Below are 27818 nucleotides of genomic sequence, written 5' to 3' on the forward strand. Positions count from 1 at the left end.
GTATATAAAAACAATCTTTAATGTGGAAATTCTCATTAGCTTAAAAGGCTAGTCAAACGTCACCTTTAAAAGCCGAGTCACAATCTAATTTAACATCACAGTTCACAGTTTCCCTCTCCATTTCACCTGGCAGATTAATCCCACCTCAGCAGTGCCGTTATGTGTCTGCCTTGATGGTGTGGAAAAATACACACAAATGTCTGGTATTTTTGAGCATGTCGGTTGTGACAAATTTAAATGTGTTCCAATAGTGCATCTGCAAATAAGTAGGTGGAGATTTATGGTTTTTTTTTTTAACTTAAGGATGAGGAAATTGACCACTGTGGGATAATTAGAAATAACAATTCTCTGGAAAAGCAGTAACTATGTTCTTAAATGTCAGGGCACCAAGCGGCAATATTCTGCGATCAAAATTGGATAATTTATATCTTTGTCACTTGAAGATCAGATATATATTTGAGTTAATGAATCATCCCACCAACATCCTCTAACTAAAGCAAATTTTATTCTTTTTCACAGGCAATCTTTAGTCAATTGAATAATAAATCCTTCTGCCTTTTCCCAGATCATAGGACAGGGAGGCTCTTACAGGCAGACCACAATTAAATAATGAGACTCTAGAGAAGAGATTCTACTTTGTTTTAGAAGAATTTCAGTGAAGAACATAGCCCGGGCTACTTTGGCTTCCTTCTCACTATTTAAAATAGTAAAATCATGTGACTATTTTTAATTTTTTTTCAGTTAATCACTGAGATTTTTCTTAAGTGCTCGAGAGTGGGATGTATTAATTTCTTGATGACTTCCAATATCCAAATCAATGCCAGTACCCTACAGTAGTGAGGTTCATGAGGAAATGTTCCCCTTCTTTCAAAAAATAACCCTAAAGCATTTATGTTTACAAAGAATATTCATGTGCATTTTGTTTTTTTGAGCTTCACAATAACACTATAGTTAAAGACTATTAATTGCTATTTTATATCTCCATTTTAATTTCTCTTAAAGCAGAAATTAAGATTCAGAGGAACTAAGTCACTTGCTCAAGGTCATGTGTTTACTGAATGGAATAATCACCACTTGAGATTTGCCATTTCTTCCCTATGGACAACACTTTTGCACACTCTTTTATTGCCTCTTTGATATGCTTATAAAATTGGATACTATAAACATGGCTTAAGGTACTTTGGCAAAACTTGCTCCTGGGGAATTATTCAAATTGATGATGTAGTGGGAGCATTATTAATTTGAGTCGATGATCTGAACTGGAATGTATAAATACCCAGTTTTAAGTGGCCTTGGTCAGATGTTCAATGTAAATGGCTAGGAATGGTTGACACAGGCAAATTTTAAGTGTTCTCCATGAAATATTACATAGCAAGGGGCTTTGAAAGTTAATTTACGGGCCTCCCCTGGTGGCGCAGCGGTTGAGCGCTGGGGTGTGAAGCTGCCCACAGCCTCTGCAGCACCGGTTCGATCCCCAGCCACTGGCGAGGGTCCCACATGGCGCGACAGACTTTTCCTGCTGTGCCCGCTGCTCCCCTCAGCAGTGTATTTCGTCACTCTGCCTGTTCTGTTCCCTGTTCTGGCTCTGGTGAATTCTCTCACCCTCCCATGCTTCTGACTGTACCCAGTGCTTGTATGAATAAATAAATCTTTAAAAAAAAAAAAAAAAGAAAGAAAGTTAATTTACATTGGATAAAACCTTACAGGTTAATGGAGTCATTTATATTTCTGTTCAGGTCTAAAACTGTGGCTGCTAGTAACATTATATTGAAATGTAGATGTGAATTCTCATGTTCATTTAAATTGTTTACCTCAGGAATACAAGGGAACCAAATAAGGGATCAGGGAAAAAAATAAAGTTATAATAAATAAACAGCATTAGCAGGCAACTATAAATCAAAGACATTCTACAAGGGAGGAGGAGGCAGAGGTATCAAAACAGGGGAGAGAAGAGCACAAGGGACTATGGTGATGGTTCATGGGTGAATTGGTAGGAATTTTACAGGGACTAGACTGAGAGGAGAAAGCATACAGTGAAAAATGATGTAAATGTATATATAAATATTAAAATATAAAAAATAGTTTACCTGAGTCTAAAAATTTGCTCCAGTGAGATCATTTGTCTATTGTTAGCTCTCAACCTGAATTTCAAGATACTTTGGTTCTTTAAAAATAGTTTTGAGAAAAGAAAGTGATTTTTAGTTAAGGTGTATTGTAAACCCATTGTGATTAAAGCATGCTAAGGTAAACAACTTTTATTGAACTAATTTTAAGTATAAAACTTAAACTAAAACTGTTGTAAAGTGTCAATGAGGAAAAGTATTTCTTTTATTAATTATTTTTTTTTCTTGAATTATTGTGGTCCCCATAGTTCTCCTGCCACTCTATCACCCGTGAACCATCACTATATTCCCTGGTGTTCTTCCCTCCCGTTGACCTTTTGTTTGATTTCTCTAAATTCCACATATAAATGAGAACATCCAGTATTTATCTTTTTCCTTCTGACTAATTTTGGTTACCATAATCTCTTCCCCAGCTACACCTATGTTGCTGCAAATGGCATGAGTTTGTCTTTTTTGATTGCTGAGTAATATTCCATTGTATAAATATATCACAACTTTTTGATCCATTTGTTTATTTGGGGGCATTTGGTCTGTTTCCATATCTTGGCTATTGTAAATAGTGCTGCAGTAAACATAGGAGTGCAGGTTTCCATTCTAATGAGTGTTTTTGTGTTCTGAATAGATTCCTAGGAGTGGAGTCACTGGATCTTATGAAAGATCCATTTTTAATTTTCTGAGGAATATCCACACAGTTTTCCATAGAGACTGGACTAGTTTATATTCCCGCCAGCAGTGTAAGAGGGTTCCTTTTATCTCTAAATCCTCTCCAGGTTTTGTTGTTTCCATTTTTTTTTTAATGTTGGCCATTTTTACTGGAATGCGGTGGTATCTCATTTTAGTTTTGATTTGCATTTACCTGATAACTAGTGATGCTGGACATTTTTTCATAAGCCTATTTGCAATTCTTCTTTGGAGAAGTGTCTTTTTAGTTCTTTTGCCCTTTTTTTTTTGATTGGGTTGTTTTTGTTGAGTTGTGTAAATTCCTTGTAGATCTTTGATACCAGTCCCTTATCTGTTGTATGGTGAGTAAATATTTTTCTCCCATTCAGTATGATATCTCTTTGTTTTGATTACTTTTTCTTTTGCTGTACAGAGCTTTTTAGTTTGAAGTCCCAGCTGTTTATCGTCTTTGTTTTCCTTGCTTCTGGAGAAGAATTCCCAAAGATGTTTCTGAGGTTTATGTCATGGAGTATTTTGCCTATGATTTTTTCTATGTATTTTATGGTGTCAAATCTTACATTTGAGTCTTTTATCCATTCTGAGTTGATTTTTGCATATGGTATGATATAGTAGTCTGGTTTCCCTTCATTTTTTGCAAGTTGCAGTCCAGTTTTCCCAACACCATTTATTGAAGAAGCTTTTCTTTATCCACTGTATAGTATTTGCTCCTTTGCTGTAAATGAATTGACCATATATGTGTGGTTTTATTCCTGGGCTTTCAATTTTATTCCTTTGGTCTATGTGTCTATTTTTGTTCCAGTATCATGCTGTTTTTGTTATAATGGCTTTGTAGTATTATTTGAAGTCCGGGAGTGTAATGTTTCCATTCTTTCTCCTTCTAGTCAGGAGAGCTTTTGCTATCTGGGGTTTTTTGTGGTTGCACATTTCAGCAATATTTTTTCTATTTCTTTGAAGAATGTCATTGAGACTTTTATTGGAATTGCATTGAATCTGCAAATTGCTTTTGGTAGAATGGCCATTTTTATAATGTTAACTCTTCTGATCCATGAGCAAGGAATATCCATTATTTTGTGTCTTTTCTTTCTTTTAACAGTGTTTTGTAGTTTTCCTTGTATAGGTCTTTCCCAGGTTTTTAACTTTTTAGGGTACAATTGTAATTGTTAAGTTTATTCCCAGGTATTTAATTTTTGGGGGTACAATTGGATGATTTTCTTAATTTCTTCCTCAATGAGGAAAACTTTTAAAAGAAGTCCAGCTTCATTTTTTTCACATATCTATATGAATGTGAGCCAGGTTGTGAAGAAAATAACAGGTAAAAATTCTTAGAAAATCTGCTTTAATGAATAAATATGAGTTATTTGTATTTAATACTTCATTATATTTCAAGGAACACACAAACTTTTGAAAATAAGTTTTTTTCCTGTGGACCTTACAATTTCAATTTTGTCAACTTTTTTTTTTTTTCTGAAATAGTGAAAATGTAAATTTTAAATTAACTTTGGTCCAAATAACCATATGCCTGAATACAGTTGGGGAGTTCATAGCATGTTGTTGAATTTCTGTATTTCCAAAAGAAGTTGATTCATTGTTTTCAAATTGTTTTGCAGGATCCTGCAAACCAAAAATGTGGTGGAAGAAAGAAAACTGTGTCTTTCAGCAGCATGCCATCAGAAAAGAAAATCAGCAGTGCCAGCGACTGTATCAGCTTTATGCAAGCTGGCTGTGAACTAAAGAAAGTCCGACCAAATTCTCGCATTTATAACCGTTTTTTTACTCTGGACACAGACCTCCAAGCTCTTCGCTGGGAACCTTCCAAGAAAGACCTTGAGAAAGCTAAGCTTGATATTTCTGCCATAAAAGAGATCAGACTGGGGAAGAACACGGAAACATTTAGAAACAATGGCCTTGCTGACCAGATTTGTGAAGACTGTGCCTTTTCCATACTCCATGGGGAAAACTATGAATCTCTGGACCTAGTTGCCAATTCAGCAGATGTAGCAAACATCTGGGTGTCAGGGTTACGGTACCTGGTCTCACGAAGTAAGCAGCCGCTTGATTTTATGGAGGGTAATCAGAACACACCAAGGTTCATGTGGTTGAAAACAGTGTTTGAAGCAGCAGACATTGATGGGAATGGGATTATGTTGGAGGACACCTCTGTAGAGTTAATAAAACAACTCAACCCTACTCTGAAGGAATCCAAGATCAGGTTAAAGTTTAAAGAAATCCAGAAGAGCAAAGAAAAACTAACCACCCGGGTGACAGAAGAAGAATTTTGCGAAGCTTTTTGTGAACTTTGCACCAGACCAGAAGTGTACTTCTTACTTGTACAGATATCTAAAAACAAAGAATATTTGGATGCCAATGATCTCATGATCTTTTTAGAAGCTGAGCAAGGAGTTACCCATATCACTGAAGAGATGTGCTTAGACATTATTCGGAGGTATGAACTTTCTGAAGAAGGACGTCAAAAAGGATTTCTTGCAATTGATGGCTTTACCCAGTATTTGTTGTCACCAGAATGTGACATTTTTGATCCTGAGCAAAAAAAGGTTGCCCAAGATATGACCCAGCCATTATCTCACTACTACATCAATGCTTCTCATAACACCTATCTTATAGAAGACCAGTTCAGGGGACCGGCTGATATTAATGGGTATGTCAGAGCTTTGAAAATGGGCTGTCGAAGCATTGAACTTGATGTAAGTGATGGTTCAGACAATGAACCAATTGTTTGTAATCGAAATAATGTGACAACACATCTTTCTTTTCGAAGTGTCTTAGAGGTAATAAACAAATTCGCTTTTGTTGCTTCTGAATACCCAGTCATTCTTTGCTTGGGGAATCACTGCTCCCTACCACAGCAGAAGATAATGGTTCAACAGATGAAAAAGGTCTTTGGAAATAAACTCTATACTGAAGCACCTTTGCCATCAGAATCCTACCTCCCATCACCGGAAAAATTAAAAAGAATGATTATTGTGAAAGGAAAGAAATTGCCTTCTGATCCAGATATTTTAGAGGGAGAAGTAACAGACGAAGATGAAGAAGCTGAAATGTCTCGGAGGATGTCAGCAGATTACAATGGTGAGCAGAAGCAAATCTGGCTGTGTAGGGAGCTCTCTGATTTGGTATCAATCTGTAAATCTGTTCAGTACAGGGATTTCGAACTGTCTATGAAAAGCCAAAACTATTGGGAAATCTGCTCATTTAGTGAAACAGAGGCCAGCCGAATTGCAAATGAATACCCAGAAGACTTTGTAAATTATAATAAGAAGTTCTTATCAAGAATCTATCCAAGTGCCATGAGGATCGATTCCAGTAACTTGAATCCACAAGACTTTTGGAATTGTGGTTGTCAGATTGTAGCAATGAATTTCCAGACTCCAGGTCCAATGATAGACCTGCACACAGGCTGGTTTCTTCAAAATGGAGGATGTGGTTATGTTCTAAGGCCATCTATCATGCGGGATGAAGTTTCTTACTTCAGTGCAAACACAAAGGGGATTGTACCAGGAGTGTCGCCTCTTGCTCTTCATATCAAGATCATCAGTGGTCAGAATTTCCCAAAGCCAAAAGGAGCTTGTGCCAAAGGGGATGTCATAGATCCCTATGTTTGTATAGAGATACACGGAATACCAGCTGACTGTGCAGAACAAAGAACTAAAACTGTACAACAAAACAGCGATAATCCTATTTTTGATGAAACGTTTGAGTTTCAAGTAAACCTACCTGAACTGGCCATGATTCGCTTCGTTGTTCTGGATGATGACTACATCGGGGACGAGTTTATAGGGCAGTACACAATACCTTTTGAATGTTTGCAGCCTGGATATCGACACGTTCCCCTCCGCTCCTTTGTGGGGGACATCATGGAGCACGTGACCCTTTTTGTCCATATAGCAATAACCAATCGAAGTGGAGGAGGAAAGGCACAGAAGCGAAGCCTTTCAGTGAGAATGGGGAAGAAAGTTCGCGAATATACTATGCTCAGGAATATCGGTCTTAAAACCATAGACGACGTCTTTAAAATAGCAGTTCATCCTTTACGAGAAGCCATAGACATGAGGGAAAATATGCAGGTAGGAAAAAAAAAAATCCCATACTCTTCTTTCCTGTTCCTACTTCTTATTCCTTTTACTAGTGAACATTGTGTTTTACTCGTGATCTGATTCATCAAAAATTATCAGAAGGGTTGGGTACCCCTGAACTAAGTTCAGTATTGCCTGTGATAAAGCATATATATATATATATATATATATACTTTTTAATTATGAATGCTGTGTGTTAAAATTGGGCTAAGACAGTTAATGGAGCATCAGTGTAGCAAATTGATTTATGGGACTGTATATACAAAACAATGAAAAGAATAGAACAAAGTATTCTATGGATGTGTAATATAGTAACTAATATATATACTCATATATACTAAATACGAGCATATGCAGAATATTTGCAGATATGAATATGAGAAGGAATTTGAAATCATTAAAAATGTAAGGCCTATTAGATTAATTTTCATTATTTAAATGTATAACAATGATAATAAATTACTCCCCTCGATAGCAAACAAAACTAAACAAATAAAATTCAGCACTGACCTTGTTACAAACTGTTTTAAAAAGTTTATTTTATTAATTTTCAGTATTTTATATGTCTGTAATTTTGGGGTTACATTTTTATTCCTCCGTATTTATTCTTCTCTTAGAATGTGGTTAATATAATGAGTAAACATTCTGGACTTAACTCTATACCCATGTGATCTTGAGCAAATTATTTCATATTTCAGATCATCAGTTTTCTCCACATAAGTAGTGATATATCACAGGATTGTTATATATTATGAAAAGTGAGTATTCATAAATTGCTTAGTCTTGGCATGTAAAAATTTAATGTTATTTTTCTTCATTGTAATCAGAAATGGCTGAAAACTTTTGTATTTAATGCTACTTAATGTATTTTTTCTAGGCTGATATTTCTGAGAAGCAATTAGATAATAAATATTTATAAGGCTCCTGCAGTGTGCATGGAGGTGTTAAGCAACAGCACTGCATGTATGAGAGTAAAAGAGGAGAGAAATAATCTTCAAGGGACTTAATTTTCTCCTTTATCTAGCATTTTATAATAATCTTCATTAAAAATTCCCTGCTTCCAAGATAGAAAGCAAGTTTGAAGAGGTTGAGTAATTTCTTAAATATTGCAGTTAATAAATAGCAATGTTGGGCTTTAAATCTAGAATTCCTTACTACTAAAACCCATAGCTCATTGGATTTTAGTGATGTAATGCTGAGCCCCAAACCCATGACTTGGTAAAAACTTTGTTTTTACATTATTTACAGAGTAATTCTTAGATAGGCTTAAAATTAATTTTAAATAGTGAAAAATAGTAAGAAATAGCATGGTATACAAATTGTATTTAAATACTTACATTGTATTTAACTTGAGGTGGGATACCTTGGCCACTATTTTAAAAATAGACACCAAATATTAACACCTTTCACCTGACTCTTCCTGACACAATTCTATGACTTGCCATATAAGAAATAGAGTTTGTATGTTTCTACATAATTCTTGAATATACTCATTATATATGTGTATATGTGTATATATATATATATTACATTTTACTTGCAGGTTAAAAAGAATTAGTTATAGATAAAGTTGTTCAGATTGCACTGATAATTTATGTCCTCTCAATGTAAAGTCTTTAGAGTTAATGATTTTTTGGAGTCTAATCACCAGAAAAATGAATACCATCATTGTTAATAAATCATGAGATACATAATAAGTTGGATACTGTTCATCATTAATAAAACAAAATAGCCTATTTCAAAATAGCCTATAGAGAAGCTGAACAAAGGGTCAGGAAAAAGACAGAACTTGCAACCTGACCATATACCTGAGATATACAGCAGAGGAGGGAGAGAGAGAGGGGTCAAAACAAGGGAGGAAGAACATGAGGGACTGTGGTGATGGATCGTGGATGCTATGGTGGTGGAAGAACTACGGGGTCTACACCTGAGAGGAGAAATCAAATACTATTCCAAAATTATCAGCAATGAAAGAAAATAAATTAACTAATTAAATAAGAAAAGAGCCTATTTCAAATAAAATTTTTAAAAACCTGCAACATGGACAAATGTAGCTCTATGTGAAATGTGCGTTAGTATGTTTGTTTGTGAGGTGCCCGTCTGATGGGATGGCAAAGAAATACCATTTCCGGTTAGCCAAGTGGATTGTGGTGAGTAAAGCTTCTACCTTGAGAGCAAGAGTTCATAGAAGATGCACTCACGCATAGTCAGTGGCATGATTCTTGGGATCATCACGATGCAAATCAAATCAGATTTTCATGCAGAGTCAGTGTGAATTTGTGTGATTATTACAGGTCTCTGCTTTAAAAAGCATAGCCTTGGGTCTCAGTCTACTTTGTGACATGCTTGTGGCAGTTGCTAAAAATTGAGAAAGATGAAGTAACAGTGAATTAGCCCTCTGTGTTATCACTGTGCATGTCACAGCACTTGTGATGGGTTATAATTCACTTTGCTACAAAGTATGTCCTTAAAGGTATAATTTTAATGAAGATACTTTTGTGTAAACCTGGAAGTGCTGGGGTGGGAAGTGATGTGCCATGTGGGCAAAGTGTAATTCATGATTTCTTCCCCACAGAATGCGATAGTGTCTATTAAGGAACTGTGTGGACTTCCTCCAATTGCCAGCCTGAAGCAGTGCCTGCTGACCCTGTCCTCTCGGCTCATCACCAGCGACAATACTCCCTCAGTCTCTCTTGTGATGAAAGACAACTTTCCTTATCTGGAGCCTCTGGGGGCAATTCCAGATGTGCAGAAAAAGATGCTGGCTGCTTATGATTTGGTAGGAAATTGTGACTCTGTGTGTATGTGTATTTATTTGTGCGTGTGTGTAGAACTCTAATGAATTACAAAGAGTGTTACTTGATACCTGAATTGGGAGTGGCAGACAGTACCAGCTAACTCTGCTTCTCCTAAGCCCCAATGGGAAATTCTTAGAGAGTGCTTTGAACCCAGAGTTATACAGAGAGCAAATAGACAATCTCTGCTTCAGCAAGAATGAATTAAATCTTCAAAATTATATACAACTTGTCATCATTTAAATGTCTTTAGCCAGGGCCTCCCCGGTGGCGCAGCGGTTGAGCGCTGGGTTGCGAAGCTGTCCGCAGCCTCTAAAGTGCCGGTTCGATCCCCGTCTGCTCCCCGGCCACCGGAGGAGGGTCCCACATGGCGCACAGACCTCTCCTGCTGCCCGCTGCTCCCCTCAGCAGTGTACTTCGGTCCTTCTGCCTGCTCTGCTCCCCGCTCTGGCTCTGGTGAATCCTCTCACCCTCCCACGCTTCTGACTGTACCCAGTACTTGTATAAATAAATAAATAAATCTTAAAAAAAAAATAAAAAAATAAAAAAAAAAATAAATGTCTTTAGCCAGCAATATAACCATTTAATTGCATACATACAGGAAGTAGACTTATGATGGTACAGACAAACTTTCTCTGGAATTTAATTTCTAAGCTAATACAGTTTCTGTTTTTTTTTTCCAATATATAATGCTACAAATTAAGTATGTCCTTAAGGGTATAATTTTAATGAATATACTTTTGTGTAAATCTAGAAGTGCTGGGGGTGGAAGTGATGTGCCATGTGGGCAAAGTGTAATTCCATGATTTCTATAGCTATTAAATATTATATATTTATGTATAGTACCATAACTATTTTTGCATCTCCTAATCCATTGAAAAATTAAGGAACAAATGACAGACCAGTGATATTTGCAACGTATATGCCCGGTAAAGTGTAAATATCCTTCAAATAGAAAAAACAGTAAGAACTATATGGAGGAAAAATATATTAAGTAGAATTAAATTCAGCTTTACAAAATAAATAATGGAATGCTAATCAGGGCTTAAAATTATAAGACTTTATTTTTTCACACAAAAATCTAGAGACTAAAGAAAAAAAAATCTGGAGACCAGGCACCCAGGGTGGCACTTTTACAAAGTTCCATGTAACTTTCTACTCCACCATCCCTAGAATTTGGCCCTTATCCTCACGGTGCAGAATGACTGCCGAAGTACCAACCATAAATGTCATCAAATGCTCATTTAAAAAATTAGTACCTCTGATAAAGAATTTAAGGAAATGGATACTCTCATCCATCTACCTCTAGTGGAAAAATAAGTTGGTATAGATTTTGGGGGGAAAAATTTGGTAGTATAATTTAAAATATTCATCCCATTTGATTTATATATATATTTTTTCTAAGGATTTATTTCAGTCAATAGTGATACACACACACACACACACATGTTTATATTTGTTTAATAATGTCCACATGGAGAAAATAAGTTAAATAAAATAAACCATATTATAGAATCCTTTGAAGTCACAAAAATCTTATGTTAGAATATTTAATGCTATGGAAAATAGCTCATACTATATTTTTTTAGAACTCTAGTCACAAAAAATAGAATTTAAATTGTATTTATATGTGGACACATCTAAACTGCTATCGAGATATTGATAATGATTTTTTAAAATATCAAGAAAAGTATATTTTTTTTGTTTATGCTTTTCTGTATTTTTTCTGTATTTGTCAATTTCTTTGAACCCAATGAATTTTTGTAATTGAATACAAATAAATGTTAAGGAAGGAGAAGAATATTTTATTATTAAAAATTGACTAGAAGAAAGACATTTGAGGTAAATATCCTACAATTGAAAAAGACAAAAATCCCAGAGTGTATTCTACTTAAAATGACATACCTCTTATAAATTGTACTTCATGGTTGCTGAGGGAAAAGTTTGCATATTACCTATATCTCATTTTTCACGAAATCAATTTTTCCATCATAAAAGTAGGGACTGAAAGCTATTCAGTGAATAGGGATAATTGCCATTTAAGAGGTGAAATTAGGGTACTAGTTTCCATAGAGACAGACAGTAGAAATCATTTATTCCTCCAATTCCCTTTTAAGCTAAGAAAGAAAAATCATTCCCTGAGAGGGGAGCCTGGTCCCCTGGAGCTGGACCTGTAACAAGCAGAAAAGCACCTGGACTATGATTGGCCAGTTTCCATTTTCACATCCCCAAGTGTCTGATAGTGTTTTGTTTTTCTCAGTTTTAGCTGCTGGAGCCAAATCTGACCATTGACTTTTCTTTTTTTTTTTTTTTTTTAAATGCAATTTGTAATTGTAGGCCTGGAGTGATTTTCCAAAGCTTTACGTAAAAGGCTACATTGGAAAGCAGAAATACTTGTAACAATGTCTTCATTTATAGTTTCTTATGGAAATGAATTTTCATTTTGGTAGGGAATTGCATATAACTACCCCTATACCAAATTTTAAACTCAATGGACTGTGTGAGTGATGGAAAACACTATTGGAAACTTTGTTGGTTCTTTTTTTAGGGAGTGAAGAGGGTAGGGATAAATATATGTGATGGTATCTTGGCCATGAACATAAAAATGCCATTTTTACTTTCCAGGATTTGTGTTGTATTAGTTGACACTTTAATGCTCTTGGCATATTAGTGTTTATATTTATTTCAAAGAGATCTCCTAAAATACTCTGCTGGCCCAGAGTGCGCATATAAATATGATCATGTCACTTTCTTTCTTTCTTTATTTTTGCTTAAAATCCTATTTAAAATAAAATTGAAACTCCTTATCCTGCACCCATTGATGTTCTGCTTTTTCCTTTCTACTATAGTCTTTTCATGATATGGACAATGTTTTTGAAATCCATCTCTAGCCTCAGTCTTAATGCTTGAGCCGTGTTTCTGCACTTGATTACAGGGCAACGTTTGGGGTTTGCAAGAATAACATAAATTTAGTAAGTTAAAAATGGGTTTATCTTTTATTTCTGAGGTGCTTATGTACCCTTTCCTAACCATTACAAAAGATACCACCATGCCAATGGTTCTCAATTTCTCCAAATCGTTTCAAGTGCTCTGTCTTCATACTAACTCCGATGAGATCTTTTTTCTTTCTATTCAGTATCAATGAGATCCATTGCTTTTTTCTTCATGGTCATTCTTGGATGTATCCATTTCTTTACATTAAGTCAGCCAAGATTCTCTCACCAGGCTCTCTTCTTCTGCCTGAAATTTTTCAATAGGTCCTAAAGTCCTCTACCTCTTCTTTACCTTTCCCTATTTCAATGATTGGAATAATCATCTTTAAATGCTAGTGATTTTTAGCTAGTTTTGCAAAGCCTTCACCCATCAGTGTTGCCTATTTTGAAGACTTCATTTCCCACTTCCGTGTGTTTCCTTCAGTCAAGTTGATTTATTTGCTTTTCCTTTTCATTCTTCATCCTTTGTATTTCTCAATTCTGCACCATCTGCCTTCCTACCTTTAATTCCCTCTCCGTCAAGCTGAGTCCAGCTTTTTGTCCTAACATCTCACAAAACTGACCTTGTTAAGAAAAGATACACTTATTTACTTTATTCAGGGCATTCAATACATTACCATGTATAAAGAACTTTAGTGGATTCTGTACAGTACAGAGATAAATGAACAAAGGCAGGTATCTGCAAAAATAATTATATAAAATACAATAACTCTTTGATTCAAGAGAAATATAAGTAAATGCAATGAGAGCACATATACCTGTCACTTGTGAAACAACACATTTTCTTTTGCTGAATTATTTTGTGTCTGTCTTTAAGCTTTTGATTAGTCAATTAAACAGACACATTTTGGATACCTGTTACTGTATGAGGAGCTGGGGGAAGAAATGATATGAAGCAAACTTTCTGTCTAGGAGAATGGGACGCCTTGTAATGAACACAGAACTTAGACATAAGAGGGGAAGGAGCAGAGACACATAGGAGTCAAAGAATGGACCACTAATCTTTTATGTCCTGAACTAGTTGGAGTCTGAGGACCCTGAGTCCTCTTCATAGTGACTTGCAATAATACATCCCTACCTCATTCCCACTGTGCTCAGCACAATCTTATTTGCAACTAATTTTATTTATTTATTTATTTTTAAAGGTTTATTTATTTATGCATACAAGAGCTGGGGTACAGGCCAGAGATGCGGTGGTGAGAGGATTCACCAGAGACAGAGTGGGGAACAGAACAGGCAGACTGAGTGAAATACACTGCTGAGGGGAGCCCTGGGTGAAACAGGAGAGGTCCGCTGCACCATGTGGGTTGCTCCTTGGCTGGCCGGGGATTGAACTCGTGCTGCAGAGGCTGCGAAATGCTTCATAGTGATGTGCTTAATCCCTTGCACCACCAGGGAGGCCCTGCAACTAATTTTAAAAGAAAAATATTATCTAACCTGTATATATATATATTTTTCTTTAAATAGTTGAATTTTTATGTTTTCAATATCCTCTCCTGTCTAGTTTTTCAAGTACATTAAACTTTTGGGGTAATTAGTGTTTTGATTATAGGATTTAGAGGTGGAAAAGTTACTGGTGATTGCAACTGTAAAAATAAACCCAAAGTGCTCTCTGAAGGTGACTTCTGTGCTGAATTATTTAACATTAACATAAAAGTTAAAAGTTTACTATAGCAAGAGTAACAGATTTTTCTGAAGATTAAAAATCAAAACAATCTGGAGAACATGAGTCAAGGGTTATTTAATCTTTTACTAAGTCAGTTAAGGGTGTGATTTGGAGAACAGTTGATTGCATTAGCATGAGCAGGATTCTTGCAAGGGAAATAATAGGCTGGCAGGTATCACAATTAAGTCAAGTGCAAATGGTTGAATTAACTACACTTTCTAATATTAGTGTTATTACCATCCCAGGATGAGAGAAAGTTGTAGGTATGTGCACAGTCCCCCACTGTAGTTTTATTGAAATAGTTTGATGTCAGAATTAGGTAAGTCAAAAATACTTTCCTTCCATCATTCACTCTCATTGTGAAGTATGTGTGAAACTGTACATTAGTGTACATTTCAAAAAGTAGTGGCTTGTATAATAATGGAATCCCTGCTGGCATGTGCCCCGCCAGACAGGTTATTTAGAAAAAAGGTGTTGTGCATTAGTACTTACGCGTGCAGCAATGTCTTCTGATTTATTTTCTGTATAATGAGGGGATCAATTAGCATCCTGAGGGTTGAAATTTCTACTCATACGGAGTTCTCAAGGACAGTGGGTGTCAGAGATAGGTCAGTAAGCAAGGATTTTAGATTGCTTCCTTTGTGGAATGTTGTATATATGTCCTCAGAATTCATGCTGCACTCCTGAATACTCAGCTTCTTGCAACACTTTTAGTTAAAGTCATGTGAGATAGTCAGGTTTGTTACCTGGTAATTTTATGAATGAACTAAATTTTACTCACAGCTAGATATAAGCCAACAAACTCATGACATACCTGACCATTGTTTGGGAAATGGACTAAGGGAGAAAAGAAAAGGTAAAATACCCCATTGTGCAGAAAGCAGCACTCTGAAGTAGATCCTGTCCCTATCAGGAATGTAGATACAAATATCCCTTTGGCTTGCTCTGTGTGAGTTCTCCTGTCCTGTGTCATTAAAACTCAGGCTCAGAAATGTGACTGACAGCTAGTCCCAGGACAGACAATACTTTGTCACATACATCAAGTGGACCTCCAGTGAGCTTGCAAAGGCCCTGACCTTATGTAGTCCCCTTTCATTGAGAATAAACAGGCTTGATAATATTGAGTTTGCTTAAAAAGAGAAGATGGCAATTTATTAACTATTGTGTCTGATTAAAAAATTTTAAGAAACTTTAAAATCAAAGAAAAGATCTTGTTTATTATTAAATCTGTATGTAACAACAACCAGTTTTTTAAAATACCAAGTTTAATAAAATTTAAGTTTTATTTTATACATTCTGACTACTCAGATTGTATATAATCTAAGCCAATACAGAACCAAGAAACTAAAACTCAGTGGTTTGATTAGAAGGGAGATAGATGATTTTAGATTCTTAAGGGGAGAGAGCAAAATAGGTATAGAACAGATTGGCTTTTTATTGGTTCACATGTTCTCAAGTGCTTGCTTTTCCAAATTTGCTAACTCCTTTCTGAAAAAGCAGTGGATCCCAAAAAAGTGCATATTCTTCTTCACAAGAAGAATATCTTGCTATGTTTGAAGTGTGTGAATTAGACTTGGAGAGAGAACTAAGCAGTCATGGCAAACGTTTAATTTCGTGATGCTTTATCTGATGAATTCTACTTTATTTAATGTTTGTCACTAACTTGTACTACACTTTAATATATTATAAGTATCTCAGAACAGTTTGTATGCTATCTGCTCCTCATGAATGCCTTGATTCTTATCCAAACTATCTCTCTAACTAGCTATGTGGCTTAAGGCAAATTCATTTTGGATGCAATTTATTCATCTATAGAATGGGGATATCCATGAGAAGTGGTTTAGATAACTTCTAAACATAAATTTCTGTAGCTCTAAGAATTTAGAGGTAACTCATAAGGAAATTGGAATCTTTGGAAGATTTTAAAGTCCTGATATGATGAAAGCTCATCTTTACAGTACTATTAGTTACATTAATTTGAGAAGAACTGGAAGGACCATTCCTTTCACACAGATGAAACAGTTAAACATGTTTCTGAGTATGAAACATTACTATTTCTTTCAAAGTGCTCATTTCATTTTATTTTTTAAAGATTTATTTATTTATGCATACAAGAACTGGGGTCTAGGCCAGATGTGTGGGCGGTGAGAGGGTTCACCAGAGACAGAGTTGGTAATAGAACAGGCAGATCTGCTGAAATACACTGCTGAGGGAAGCAGCAGGCAAGACAGGAGAGGTCTGCTGCGCCATGTGGGTCAGCTCCCTGGCCAGGCATCCAACTTGTGCTGCAGTGGCTGCAGATAGCTTCACAGTGTTGTGTCTTAACCCCTTGCACCATCAGGGAGGCCCCAATGCTTATTTTAAATTAATGATTTTGATCTTAACTGACAAGTTACATACCCTGTTTAGGACACACCTAGTACTTAAAGTAACGTCAACCTTTATCTTGGTAAATCCTCTGTTCTTTTAGATTAAAAATCATAGCAAGGAAATAAGATATGTTAGAAGATATTTATGTGACAGAACTGAAGAAAGCTCTTTGTATTACTACAACTAGCAAAGGCAACTGGGAACTTAGGCTAAACCATCAGATATGGAAATCAGGCCACCGCCAGATTCTATCTATAGCATCAACCCTGCCTTGACTGGCTAAGTGCACTGATCCCCAGCTGAGGAATTATCTAAGGACATGCTTCCCACGTCTCTCCTTGGCCTTTGCACTTTATATTTCCTTTATGTCAGGATCTGTAGAGATCTAGGAAGGAGATACAAAACTCAAATCAACCAGTTTTTCTTCATAACAACTTAGATAAATTACTTAACTAAGGGAAAAAATGTGGTTTGCAAAATTGGTACATTTCAGCTATCTTCCATCTTATGGGTTTTTCTACAACTAATACTTGAAAGTTGACTGTAAAAAATAGAAATAGTATTATACACTAATGAAAGCCATTATAGATATGATTAGATGTTCTTGTGAGAAAAGTTCATATGAGTAATAATTTTAAGATCTGAGAATATTAATAATCGAGCGTGTTTAAGTTGTGACTTTTATTTTTAAAAATTTGAGTTATCCTCTAAGGAATCACAAGAACATATGTTGTGACACTTGACTATCTCTTTAAATCATACTTGACTATCTCTTCATGAAGTGATCTATTTGATAATGGGAAAGAATAGAAACTTACTCCTTTTCTGAGTTTTTCTTAAAAGAGACATGTTTGAATCTGGTTGAAATGAATTGATGATGGGCATGCCTATATGTTTTATGGTTTTTCTGTGGGCTGGGCCAGGTGACATTAGAACTCTACAGTTCAGCTCAAATGATTGAAAGTACGTGAAGGCATGCATTCTCTCATGGGGTATGGTCAGGTCAGACAGACTCGGAGAGGAGCTTTTTTATTTTTTTTTTTTTTTATGAAAATAAGTGGATGACAAGAAGCTGGGATTTTAATTCCAATCCTATCATTAATTAGCACTGTCTTTTGGATAAGAATCTTAATTCCTCTAAGTTTTAGTTTTTTATTTTATAAAATTAGGAGGGTGGTCACGATCACTAAAATTCTTTCAGTTTCAAAGTTAACTAATTCTAAAAATAGTGTATCAACTATTTTTCTTTTCTTTTTTTTTTTTTAAAGATTTATTTATACAAGCACTGGGTACAGTCAGAAGCACGGGAGGGTGAGAGAATTCACCAGAGCCAGAGCAGGGAGCAGAGCAGGCAGAAGGACCGAAGTACACTGCTGGGGGGAGCAGCGGGCTGCAGGAAAGGTCTGCTCGCCATGTGGGGCCCTCCTCCCATGGCTGGGGAGCAGCCGGAGATCGAACCGGTGCTGCAGAGGCTGTGGGCAGCTTTGCAACCCAGCATTCAACCGCTGCGCCACTGGGGAGGCCCTCAACTATTTTTCTCATGGAAAGGTCACAGAATGTAGCTTTTCTTTATTAATGTTTCCCTTGCTTGAATTTCATGAAAACATTTTGTCTGCTACTGAATAATTAGGACATTGATAACTTGTGGGTATTATAAAAACCCAGTTGATGTTGCATGTATGAATGCTAAGCTCAGAAGAAAGTTAATCATATTGTCCTTACATAAAATTCCTCTCTGCCTGTAAATTTCATTCACTTGGACACTTCAGTAATTCACACCACTATTAGGCATCTGATTAATTAATTTTCCAAAGCACTACTTTCTTTTGGTAGTTGAAGAGTTAACTAAACCAGTTCAATAGTTTGATTCAGTCTAGACCTTTTTGGGTGTCTAGTTTTATGTTTAATCAATTTTTCTCTCCAAATAAATCACTTTAAACTATCATTTTACTAGAAACTATGAGTAATTGAGTTTTATTTGGTTGAGTGAGCATATTTTATTCACCATTGGAGCAGACATCCCTGCTAGACTCTGTGCTCCCAGGAGATGGACATATGTCTGATTTTGCCTCATCAATGCATTATACCCTTTATACTTACCACAGGTTGTTTACACAGAATGGCTGTTCAACAATGGCTATTCAACTCATTGTTAAATGAATGAATGATATGACCTTACTCTTATGGAGTTGTTAGGTATTAAAAATGTGTAATATATTATTTTCTATTTGAAAATTTATAATCATAAGCTACTTTATATTTGGAAGAGATTGTACAAGACTACCATCTATTCCATAGTATTTAATTGGATTAAAGGAAAATGTCTTACTCAAGATCTATAACGTGCTCTGGATAGTGTTTTAAACGCCCTCCAGAATATTGAGCTAGGCAATTAAATGTGTTATAACCAGATGAAATGGGACATTTATTGGCAATAGAAAAGTGGCTGGAGATTCAAGAAGTGTTAGTTTGCAATTGGTTGCCTTTCTTCAGTCATTTTTTCAAAAGAGCCCGATCCCTTGTTGTTTTTTTATTTTAACCGTAGCTTCCTTACCTATTTTCATCTTTACATACATAATTTTCTTTTCTTCAACTCTCCAACAGTTACTTCATTTCCTGTACTTCCCTCGGTATATTAATTACCTCTTGGAGATATTTCTTTCTACACAAGCAGAGGGCAAGGACACCCACTTTAATGTTATTGTCTACACACTGTTGAAAGGGTGGCTCTGAACCCTGACTTACTTCTCATTCCTACCAGTGGAGCTGGACCCCTTCTAGAGGGAGGAACAACACCTCTGCTGTTTTTGGGTCACCCAAATCCAAGCTGGCAACTTCATTGAGGTGTTCAGTTGTTCTTTAGCTCATCACAAGTTAATCAGTTCCCTATTCTGACTCTCATTGCCATTAGTCCATAGCCACTTTGATGTTGCAGTAGCTTTGGGGGTAATGGGAATAAGAAGTGTTCAGGAATGTGTTTTGGGACTAAGAGAATGTGTGTGAATTTATTTAGCAGTTATTTCTTTGATACCCACTGCATATCAGGTTTGTCTCATAACTGGGGAAATTCTTAATGTCGGTGACCAGCTGCAGTGTTAGAATGGATGGCACAGAGATCATCCTTCCCTCTCCCCTCTCTTGTGGTTAAGGTCGTGGTTCATGGTTCCCCTCATTGGCAGCAACATATGGATGTATCTATATCTTATTTTTTTCAATGAACCAATTTAAAAAATTTTGACAACTACCCCTTTGATGTTTATTTTGTGACAGATGATTCAAGAGAGCCGATTTCTCATAGAAATGGCAGACGTGGTCCAGGAAAAGATTGTGCAGTGTCAGAAAGCAGGTAATATTTTTAATCTTTTTTCTTAGAAACCATGATAATAATTCTTGGCAGATTTTTAGAAAACATTTCTGTTGGGAAACTCAAATGTTTTATGCCATTGTTTAACTATACTTTGAATTATGGTTGAGTGTTTAGTACAGAAGCAATCCAGTGATAGTGGGTGTATGTAGAGGTTTGTTAAGTGTATAAAAGGAAGCGATGTCTGAAGATATCTAGAGAGATGAGGGTTTCTGAATCTACTTTTGTGGTTTGGGAGCCTATCAAAATCATTTACTACCAGTATGGAAGCTGTGGTTCCCAACTACCCCTTAAAAACTCCTTCACTTTACATTTGGAACCATAATCCTATTAATCATCTAAACTTTTGCCTTGTTTAAGATTTGTTCTTTCTTTAAGCATGGCATGGGCTGCATGTTTGTGAGGACACATACCTGTTTATTTTATTCCCCTGCACCCACAGCTCTGTAATTTTATATCTTTTGGATTCATATTCTCCTTTATACACACACGTAATGGTGATTATGATGAGGAAGGTGACCACAATGATCACTGCTTGATATAGATGCATGTGATGTACTAAGCAAATTCACTCTGCTACTTAGTCCTCCTGACACCTCTACCAGATAGGCATAATTATATTCAATTTACAAATGAGTTATCTGGGATTCTTTAGAGATTGAGTGAATGATCCATATCAACACGTGGTAGAGATGACCTTTAAATCCAGATTTAATTTTTAAAATGATGCTTTTCATGACTGACTAGCAGGCTTAAATGTTTCAGCTGACAGAAAGCACAGGATAATACCAGATTCTTATATACTGCTCCTATGTGCCAGGCAGTACTTTGAGAGCTTAATGGTATTAACTCATCTAATCTTCACCACAGTCCCATGAGGGAACACTCAAATCCAAGCTGCCAACTTAATTGAGGTGTTCAGTAGTTCTTTAGCTCATCATAAGGTAATTCTCTTTCTGTCATTGCTATTAGTCCAATACCACTTACTTTGATGTTTCAGTAACTTTTAGACTGAGGGAGTGGAATAGAGGTGCTCATGAATGTGATCTAGGACTGAAAAATGTGTATGCACTTATTTGACATTTATTTGATACCTACTGGTGTCAGACATGTTAAATAAATGGAGTTTATTTCACCATAGATTAGGGAACCTAATCTCAGAGAATTACAGGACTTGCTGATATTCACAGAGCTAGTAGGTGATGGAGACAGAGTAGGCGCTGGGCTCCATAATCACGTTCTCACCAGGTGCTGTTTGTGAGGTTTGCATCAGGAAAATCCATGTGGTTTTAGGCTGCGTTAATAAAAGTATAGCAACTGGAACATAGGGGCCTCCCTAGTGGTGCAAGGTGTTAAGATGCAGCACTATGAAGCTATCTGCAGCCTCTAAAGCACACATTCTATCCCCGGCCAGGGAGGTGACCCACATGGCACAGCAGACCTTTCCTGACTCGCCTGCTGCTCCCCTCAGCAGTGTATTTCAGTCAATCCGCCTGTTCTTCTTCCCACTCTCTCTGGTGAATTCTCTCACCCCCATACTTCTGGCCTGTACCGTAGTTCTTGTATGTATAAATAAATAAATCTTAAAAAAAAAACTGGAACATGGAGAGTGGTACAAGTTCCTTTCTTATTTGTATGCGATGAACCTGGATGGAGGTTGCTAGTAGCGCAGCTCTGGGAAACTGCACGATGCAGTGCTCCTTTTTTGGATGTCATCCTTAAGGAAGAGACATTATTAGTAAGGTGAAACATTTTAGAATGTTTAATCTGAGGAAGAGAAGAATATAGTAGACTTTGTCATTTTACTTCAAACATCTAAAGGAATTCACTATAGAAAAGAGATTCAACATTGATGTTCTGGTGTAGCTAGCACCAAGGGGTAGAAGCTCCAGGAAAAGAGATTTTGACTCAGTATCAGTTATAGTTTTCCAAAGAAGGAGTGAGCTACCCAGAAGGAAGTGTGATTCCCATCCCTGAGGTGCTAAGATAGAGGCCGAAGAAACAGATGATGGTGATGTTTTTTTTTTATAGTATTTAAGCTTGCAAAAATGGCTGAGTTAAAAATAACTTTAAGGCCATTCCCAAATCTGAAACATTGGGGTGTTTCCAGGAATGCTATTTTAAAAACTTGTATTTTTACTCAACAGTTACTAGTTATCTTTGTTATCTATATGGGCTCTGGGGCCTACTTTCAAGTCATGTGGATGTTTCATAAGGCAAAATGAGGTATGTGCAACCACCACATATTTTTGCAATCCACATATTATACCATTTCATATAAAAACCAGGCAAGGACAAATAAGATGGATATAACCTGCTGGAAAATTGCTTAACTTCTCATGTCTTTTCTTATATATCCTGACTGTTTAAAATTTAATTTAATTTGATGCATTGATTATTGCTTATTTATCCCTAAGAATTGCCAATTGATGGGCATGAACAGAATGTGAAGGAGAGTTTAATTTTAGAGATTTTAATTTTAGGAGAGTTTAGTTTTATATTACAGAAAATTCTGAGGAAAGCACAGAAATGGGAAGTAATTTTTTTCCTGATAATATTTCCATAATAAATGACGATTTTCTGAAATTTATGCTAAAAATTCTTATATATTCTCTTTTCAAAGGGATGGAGTTTCATGAGGAACTTCATAATCTGGGGGCAAAAGAAGGCTTGAAAGGAAGAAAGCTGAACAAGGCAACCGAGAGCTTTGCTTGGAACATTACAGTATTGAAGGTAAATTAAGTATCCAAATGTAGAGAAGCATCAGTGGTTGAATATGGTGATTTGAATTTTGAAGTATTGTCACCCAGTTACCCAGGTCATGTTCTAAGTGATGGGGAGATGCGTACTGGGATTGATACACTTTGGCCCTAATAGGGCAACAGGCTGATGGAGAAGTAGAGGACAGCATGATCTAATTCCATTGCCTGGTGCCTCTGTGTAAGTGTGTGTGTGTGTGTGTGTGTGTGTGATGCATGTTTACTCACATGAACACTTCTTTTCAAGTCAATAGGCTATTTTTGTTTGTGGCAAATGCCAAATGTTGATCCAGAAGGATCCAGGACAAGTGATTTGCAAGCGTCTTACAAAAATAATATCTGAAGCCATTTAGGATTTTTTTTTTAAGGACAACACCTCTATGTGTAAATTTATTTCTGCATATAACTTTGTAAATAGGCTTCTCAAGATTATGATTTGCTTTGTTGAAAATTAATTTTAGGATTTTCAAGTAAAGGTGATACTTTTCATATTTTCTTACATTAAAGGAAAATTATTCAGGCAGCTAATTATTCTTGACAGTGGGAGAAAAACAATCACAAACAAAATTAATAATTATTGACCTTTAAAGAATACTTACCATATGCCAGGTACTGTTTTATAGGGTTTCTACAAATTAACATTTTAATACTCACAAGGCCCCAAGCTGTTATTATTCTCATTTTAAAGGTAAGAAAACAGAAGCATTGAAAACTCATGTATGTTACCCAAAGTTGTAAATAGTGGAGCTGGTGTTTGTACGCAGGGATCTGGCAGTAGGGCCTGTGTCTTCTCTGTGAAAGTACTCTGTGAACCTTAAGACACAAATGTTTATTAAAGTGCTATCCTCAGACATTTGTTAAGCTTCTGCTACATGCTGGACTCTGCTAGGCATTAAGGTTCTGTGGAGAACAAAAAAGATACAGACTCTGACCTCATGAAGCTCACATATAGGTTCAGAAGGTGGGGTAGGGAAAATAGGCAGGGGGGAGCTATCTTGTTAATATAAAGAGGAACTCATGATGAAACTGCCCCCCTACATGGCAGTGTGAGCCCTTTACAAATGCTTTCTGTTCAGAAGATATGTACGTAGGTTTGTTAATGTGCTGATCACAGAGAAAGGTGCTGGGGATACACATGAAGAGAGTAATCCCTGCTTACCGGCCTAGAGTACAGGCCTAGGGTACGAGGGGAGACAGACATGTAATGAATAATGGCCATCCGCTATTCAGCATTTCTGAAGTGACAAGTACTCATGGCTAAATAGTTTAAATACATCTCCCCTTTCCTCTTCATAACAGCCATGTGACCTCACAACAACATATGCTGACCCTGATAGAACTCTCTCCATCTTAAAGATGAGGAAATTGAGGGTTAGAGAGATTTAAGTTTTTGACTTCAGTTTGTAAATGACAGAACTGAGCTTTTAACACATGCCATGATTCTAACTACTACGTCTGTTCTCCTGCCTTCTGTAAAACTCAATTCCTGTGACTGAGTCCCATCCAGTCCAGGCAGCCTAGTGCAGGGATGAGAGCAGAGGCTCTATGTGCAGATTGTCTGAGCTGTGAGGTTTCTGCCAAGTTATATAATCAATCTAAGTGTGTTAATACATGCAGTCTGGGTTTTATGGGACTTAATTTAGGTAATTCATACAGAAAATCTAAGTCACAGTGTGTAAAACTAGACTGTAAATATGTATATGCATATATACATGTATACATCATTTACGTATATGAACTATTAATTTTTATTTGTTTGCTAAGTGATGTTGATCACTGGAAGAAAAAGATTTTTGTTGTTTGTTTATTTTTAAAAAGATTTAATTATTTATGGATACAAGAACTGGGGTATAGGCCAGAGGTGTTGGGGGCGAGAGGATTTGCCAGAGGCAGAGGACAGGCAGATTGACTGAAGTACACTGCTGAGGGAAGCAGAGGGAGAGTCAGGAGGGAGAGTTAGGAGAGGTCTGCTGCGCCATGTGGGTATCTCCCTGGCCGTGGCTCGAACTAATGCTGCGGTGGCTGTGGATAGTTTCATAGGTTGCGTCTTAACCCCTTGTGCCATCAGGGTGGCCCTGTTGTTTATTAACTTCTGACTTTAGCCCATTCTGTTTTCTGAAGCTCGGTTGTGTGTGTGTGTTTGGTTTAGTGGCAGGAGCTGATTGCTAGATGGGGCCTAGTAAATGCTGTGAAAATTGTTCTAAAGAAGGTCTTTTGAAAGAGAATTGACCTATTATTACGGCTCATTTACTGTTGGCATTTCAACTTAAGCACTGGGAACTTAAACAAGAATATTGAACTTTTCCAAATTTCTAATATCTTCCCTGTTTCATTTAGTGGTCTTGTTAATCAGGTATCCTTTTCCTAAGTACTGACAAATGGCCTCCTTAAAATTTGAATTTTTAGCTGAAAGAGAACAAATTGGGGTCTGTTGGAGACTGTTTACTCCATTGGTGCCTCTGAAAAGATCTTTTTCTTTAAAGCACTTCCTTTATTTCTTGTATCTTAGATTTGAAACTCTTAGTTCTTGTTCTGTTCTCCAGCCTTTTATTGATTTTTAGAGCTCCTCAAAGTTTTCCAATAAACTCCTTTATTCTGAATCTTCCTTGAGCCAATTTCCATTGCTTTGCAATGGTTGGCTAAATAATAACCACCCTGGTAAGATACACTCCTTGAATTAGTAAAATATGGTAGGCCTTATCTAAAATTCTTCATTGACTGCTGAAAAATTTCCCTTTTATGTATGCTTTCCACTATCTAGGGACATGGAGGGGATGGATTGACTAATATTGGTTGAATATATGAATTCATGCAGCTAAAAATATTTAATTCCAATGTGATTTCCAACAAGTAAAAAAGTTGCTGGAAGAGGTGAGAAATGTGTCCTATGGTTATTACCATAGGTGGTGACAAGCTGAGATAAAAAAAAATGAACTCTCTAGTTTATGTTTTTTGCAATTCAATATTACATGGCTCTGATATTAATAAATATTACATGGCTCTGATATTAATTTTTCTCTGAGCTAGAGAAAAATTTGCAGAGACAAAGATGAATGACTTTACAATATAACAAATATGAATCATGATTAGTGTCCAGATTTTCCTAGTCAGAGATGAGCACTTAGAATCAGCACAGAGGCTGAAATCAAAATGGTCTTGGAAGCTCCCACACATTTTCTTTTTTAATTCATATTTAAGTACTATGCATGAGCTTAGAGTCAGAAATTGCTTAGCAGATCTTTTGCATTTCCCTACACATTTGTCTTATGCCAGGGACCAAAGATCACATTCATTTTCTTTTCCCTTTCTCTCTCTTTCACTGCTGAGCAAAATATTGAACTCCTCACATAGCCACTACACTCACTTGGGATGGTGGGTGATTCTTGTCTCAGAGATCTGGTCTTCAGCCCCTTCACGATGACCACTGGTCCATCTCATCCCACCCTCACATTCACAGTTCTTTCCATCTGTTTCTTCACCATATTTATTTTCAGAAATAATTTTGCTTGGTTGTTAACATAATATAAAAATCTTATAGTGGATTGCTTCCTATTCTTTAAATCTTCCAAAAAGAGATAGAACAAAGGCATTTTCATAACCAATCTATGTAGTAAATTGTTACTAATTTTGAAAGTGTTTCACTTATGAGAATTCCGAAGATCTCCTTTTGAATGAGAGCTATGAACTGATACTATATCAATAATGAAACACAATTTTATACAAGTAGAATTTATTTAAAGTCTGGAATTCCATCCAGAGTGATGTGATTCTTTAAGCACAAAAAAGAACTTTCATTATCAAGTGTTCTCACCTTTAAGACTGAAATTAGAAAATACCTGAAAGTAGCATGCAGTTAGCCTTCCCAATATTTGTTTTTTTAACTTGACTTTTGACTATTTCAAATAACTAAATTCCATCATCTTTTCATTTTTAAAAATTTGATGAAAAAATTAATTTTATAAGACTAGAGATCTATCAAGTAGTGATATAAATATATAAGTATAGGTACATGAAGTAGCTCTAGTAGTTGAACCAGAGCTTAAAAAGAAGTAATAGGGGTAAGAAGTGACTGAATTCTTATTTATTCATGATTTCTGGTAAGGATGAATAAAATTATTTTATCAATGGATACTTCTATGAATTGATATATATTTGTACTTTCCTTAGATAGAGTTCCAGCTTATACTTTAATACATTCCAGTGTGTGTCATAAAAAAATTGGATCTTTCTTAAGATTCATGTTCAGTAGATATGACTAATCTTTTCCACCCAACTTTCTGATATTTTTCACTATTTAAGTCTTTTCTCCTTCTGGTTTTGTCTTGACAACATTTCATTTTCTTTGTGAAGAGCAGAGGCTGAAATTTCTCATTTCTCCTCCTTGGGTACTTGTGTTTTAACCAATTAAGCTCCTAAATTTCAGCCCTCATATCTGAAGATTCTTGCTACGTAAGGGAAGGTACATGAATATTTAGAGTAGTAATATGCTTTCTAATAGAGCCAACAGATACACTTGAAATCTCTGCCCACTGTTAAGAGACAATAAAGAAGAGAAACAAGATAATGATCGAATGGGAAAAAAGTGTGTGGTGGGGTGCATGTGTGTGTGTGTATTAAAGCTGGCTCTTCTGACATCTTTGGTGATTGTGTGCCAGGGTGCGGGTATTCTGAGGTTATATAAAGAAGGAACATGTCTGCTGTCTTCCTTGCTGTCCACTGAGAACTTCCCTAATAGCTGTTGTTGCAGTGAATGCAGGAGAAAGGCCAAAGTTTCCTTTTAAGCCAGCTCATTCAGAAAAGAATAACTTTATGAAGTTTAGAAACAGACTCCCGGTGACAATAATGAATTAATAATAAATATTGATATTGCTATCAATTATTAAGAAACATAAAACACTCCTAGACATTTTCTAATTGTGTGGTCTTGGGGAAATTTCCTGTTTTTCTCTATAGTCTGAATCAGTGTTAGGTTCTGC

General features: G+C 36.2%; 1 protein-coding gene across 1 annotated transcript in view; it reads left to right on the top strand.

The window, feature by feature from the left end:
• Positions 1–27818, top strand: part of PLCL1 (phospholipase C like 1 (inactive)) — a gene marked incomplete at its 3' end in the record, with an annotated part of 270528 nt that overhangs the window by 210247 nt on the left and 32463 nt on the right. The window contains exons 2-5 of the mRNA XM_084235117.1: positions 4412–6886; positions 9471–9674; positions 19990–20065; positions 22707–22816. Of these exons, the coding sequence (XP_084091243.1) occupies positions 4412–6886; positions 9471–9674; positions 19990–20065; positions 22707–22816 (2865 nt within the window). The remainder of the gene's footprint in view (positions 1–4411; positions 6887–9470; positions 9675–19989; positions 20066–22706; positions 22817–27818) is intronic.

The sequence above is a fragment of the Talpa europaea genome (assembly GCF_964194135.1).
Source record: "Talpa europaea genome assembly, chromosome: 1".
In the NCBI taxonomy this organism is placed as follows: domain Eukaryota; kingdom Metazoa; phylum Chordata; class Mammalia; order Eulipotyphla; family Talpidae; genus Talpa; species Talpa europaea.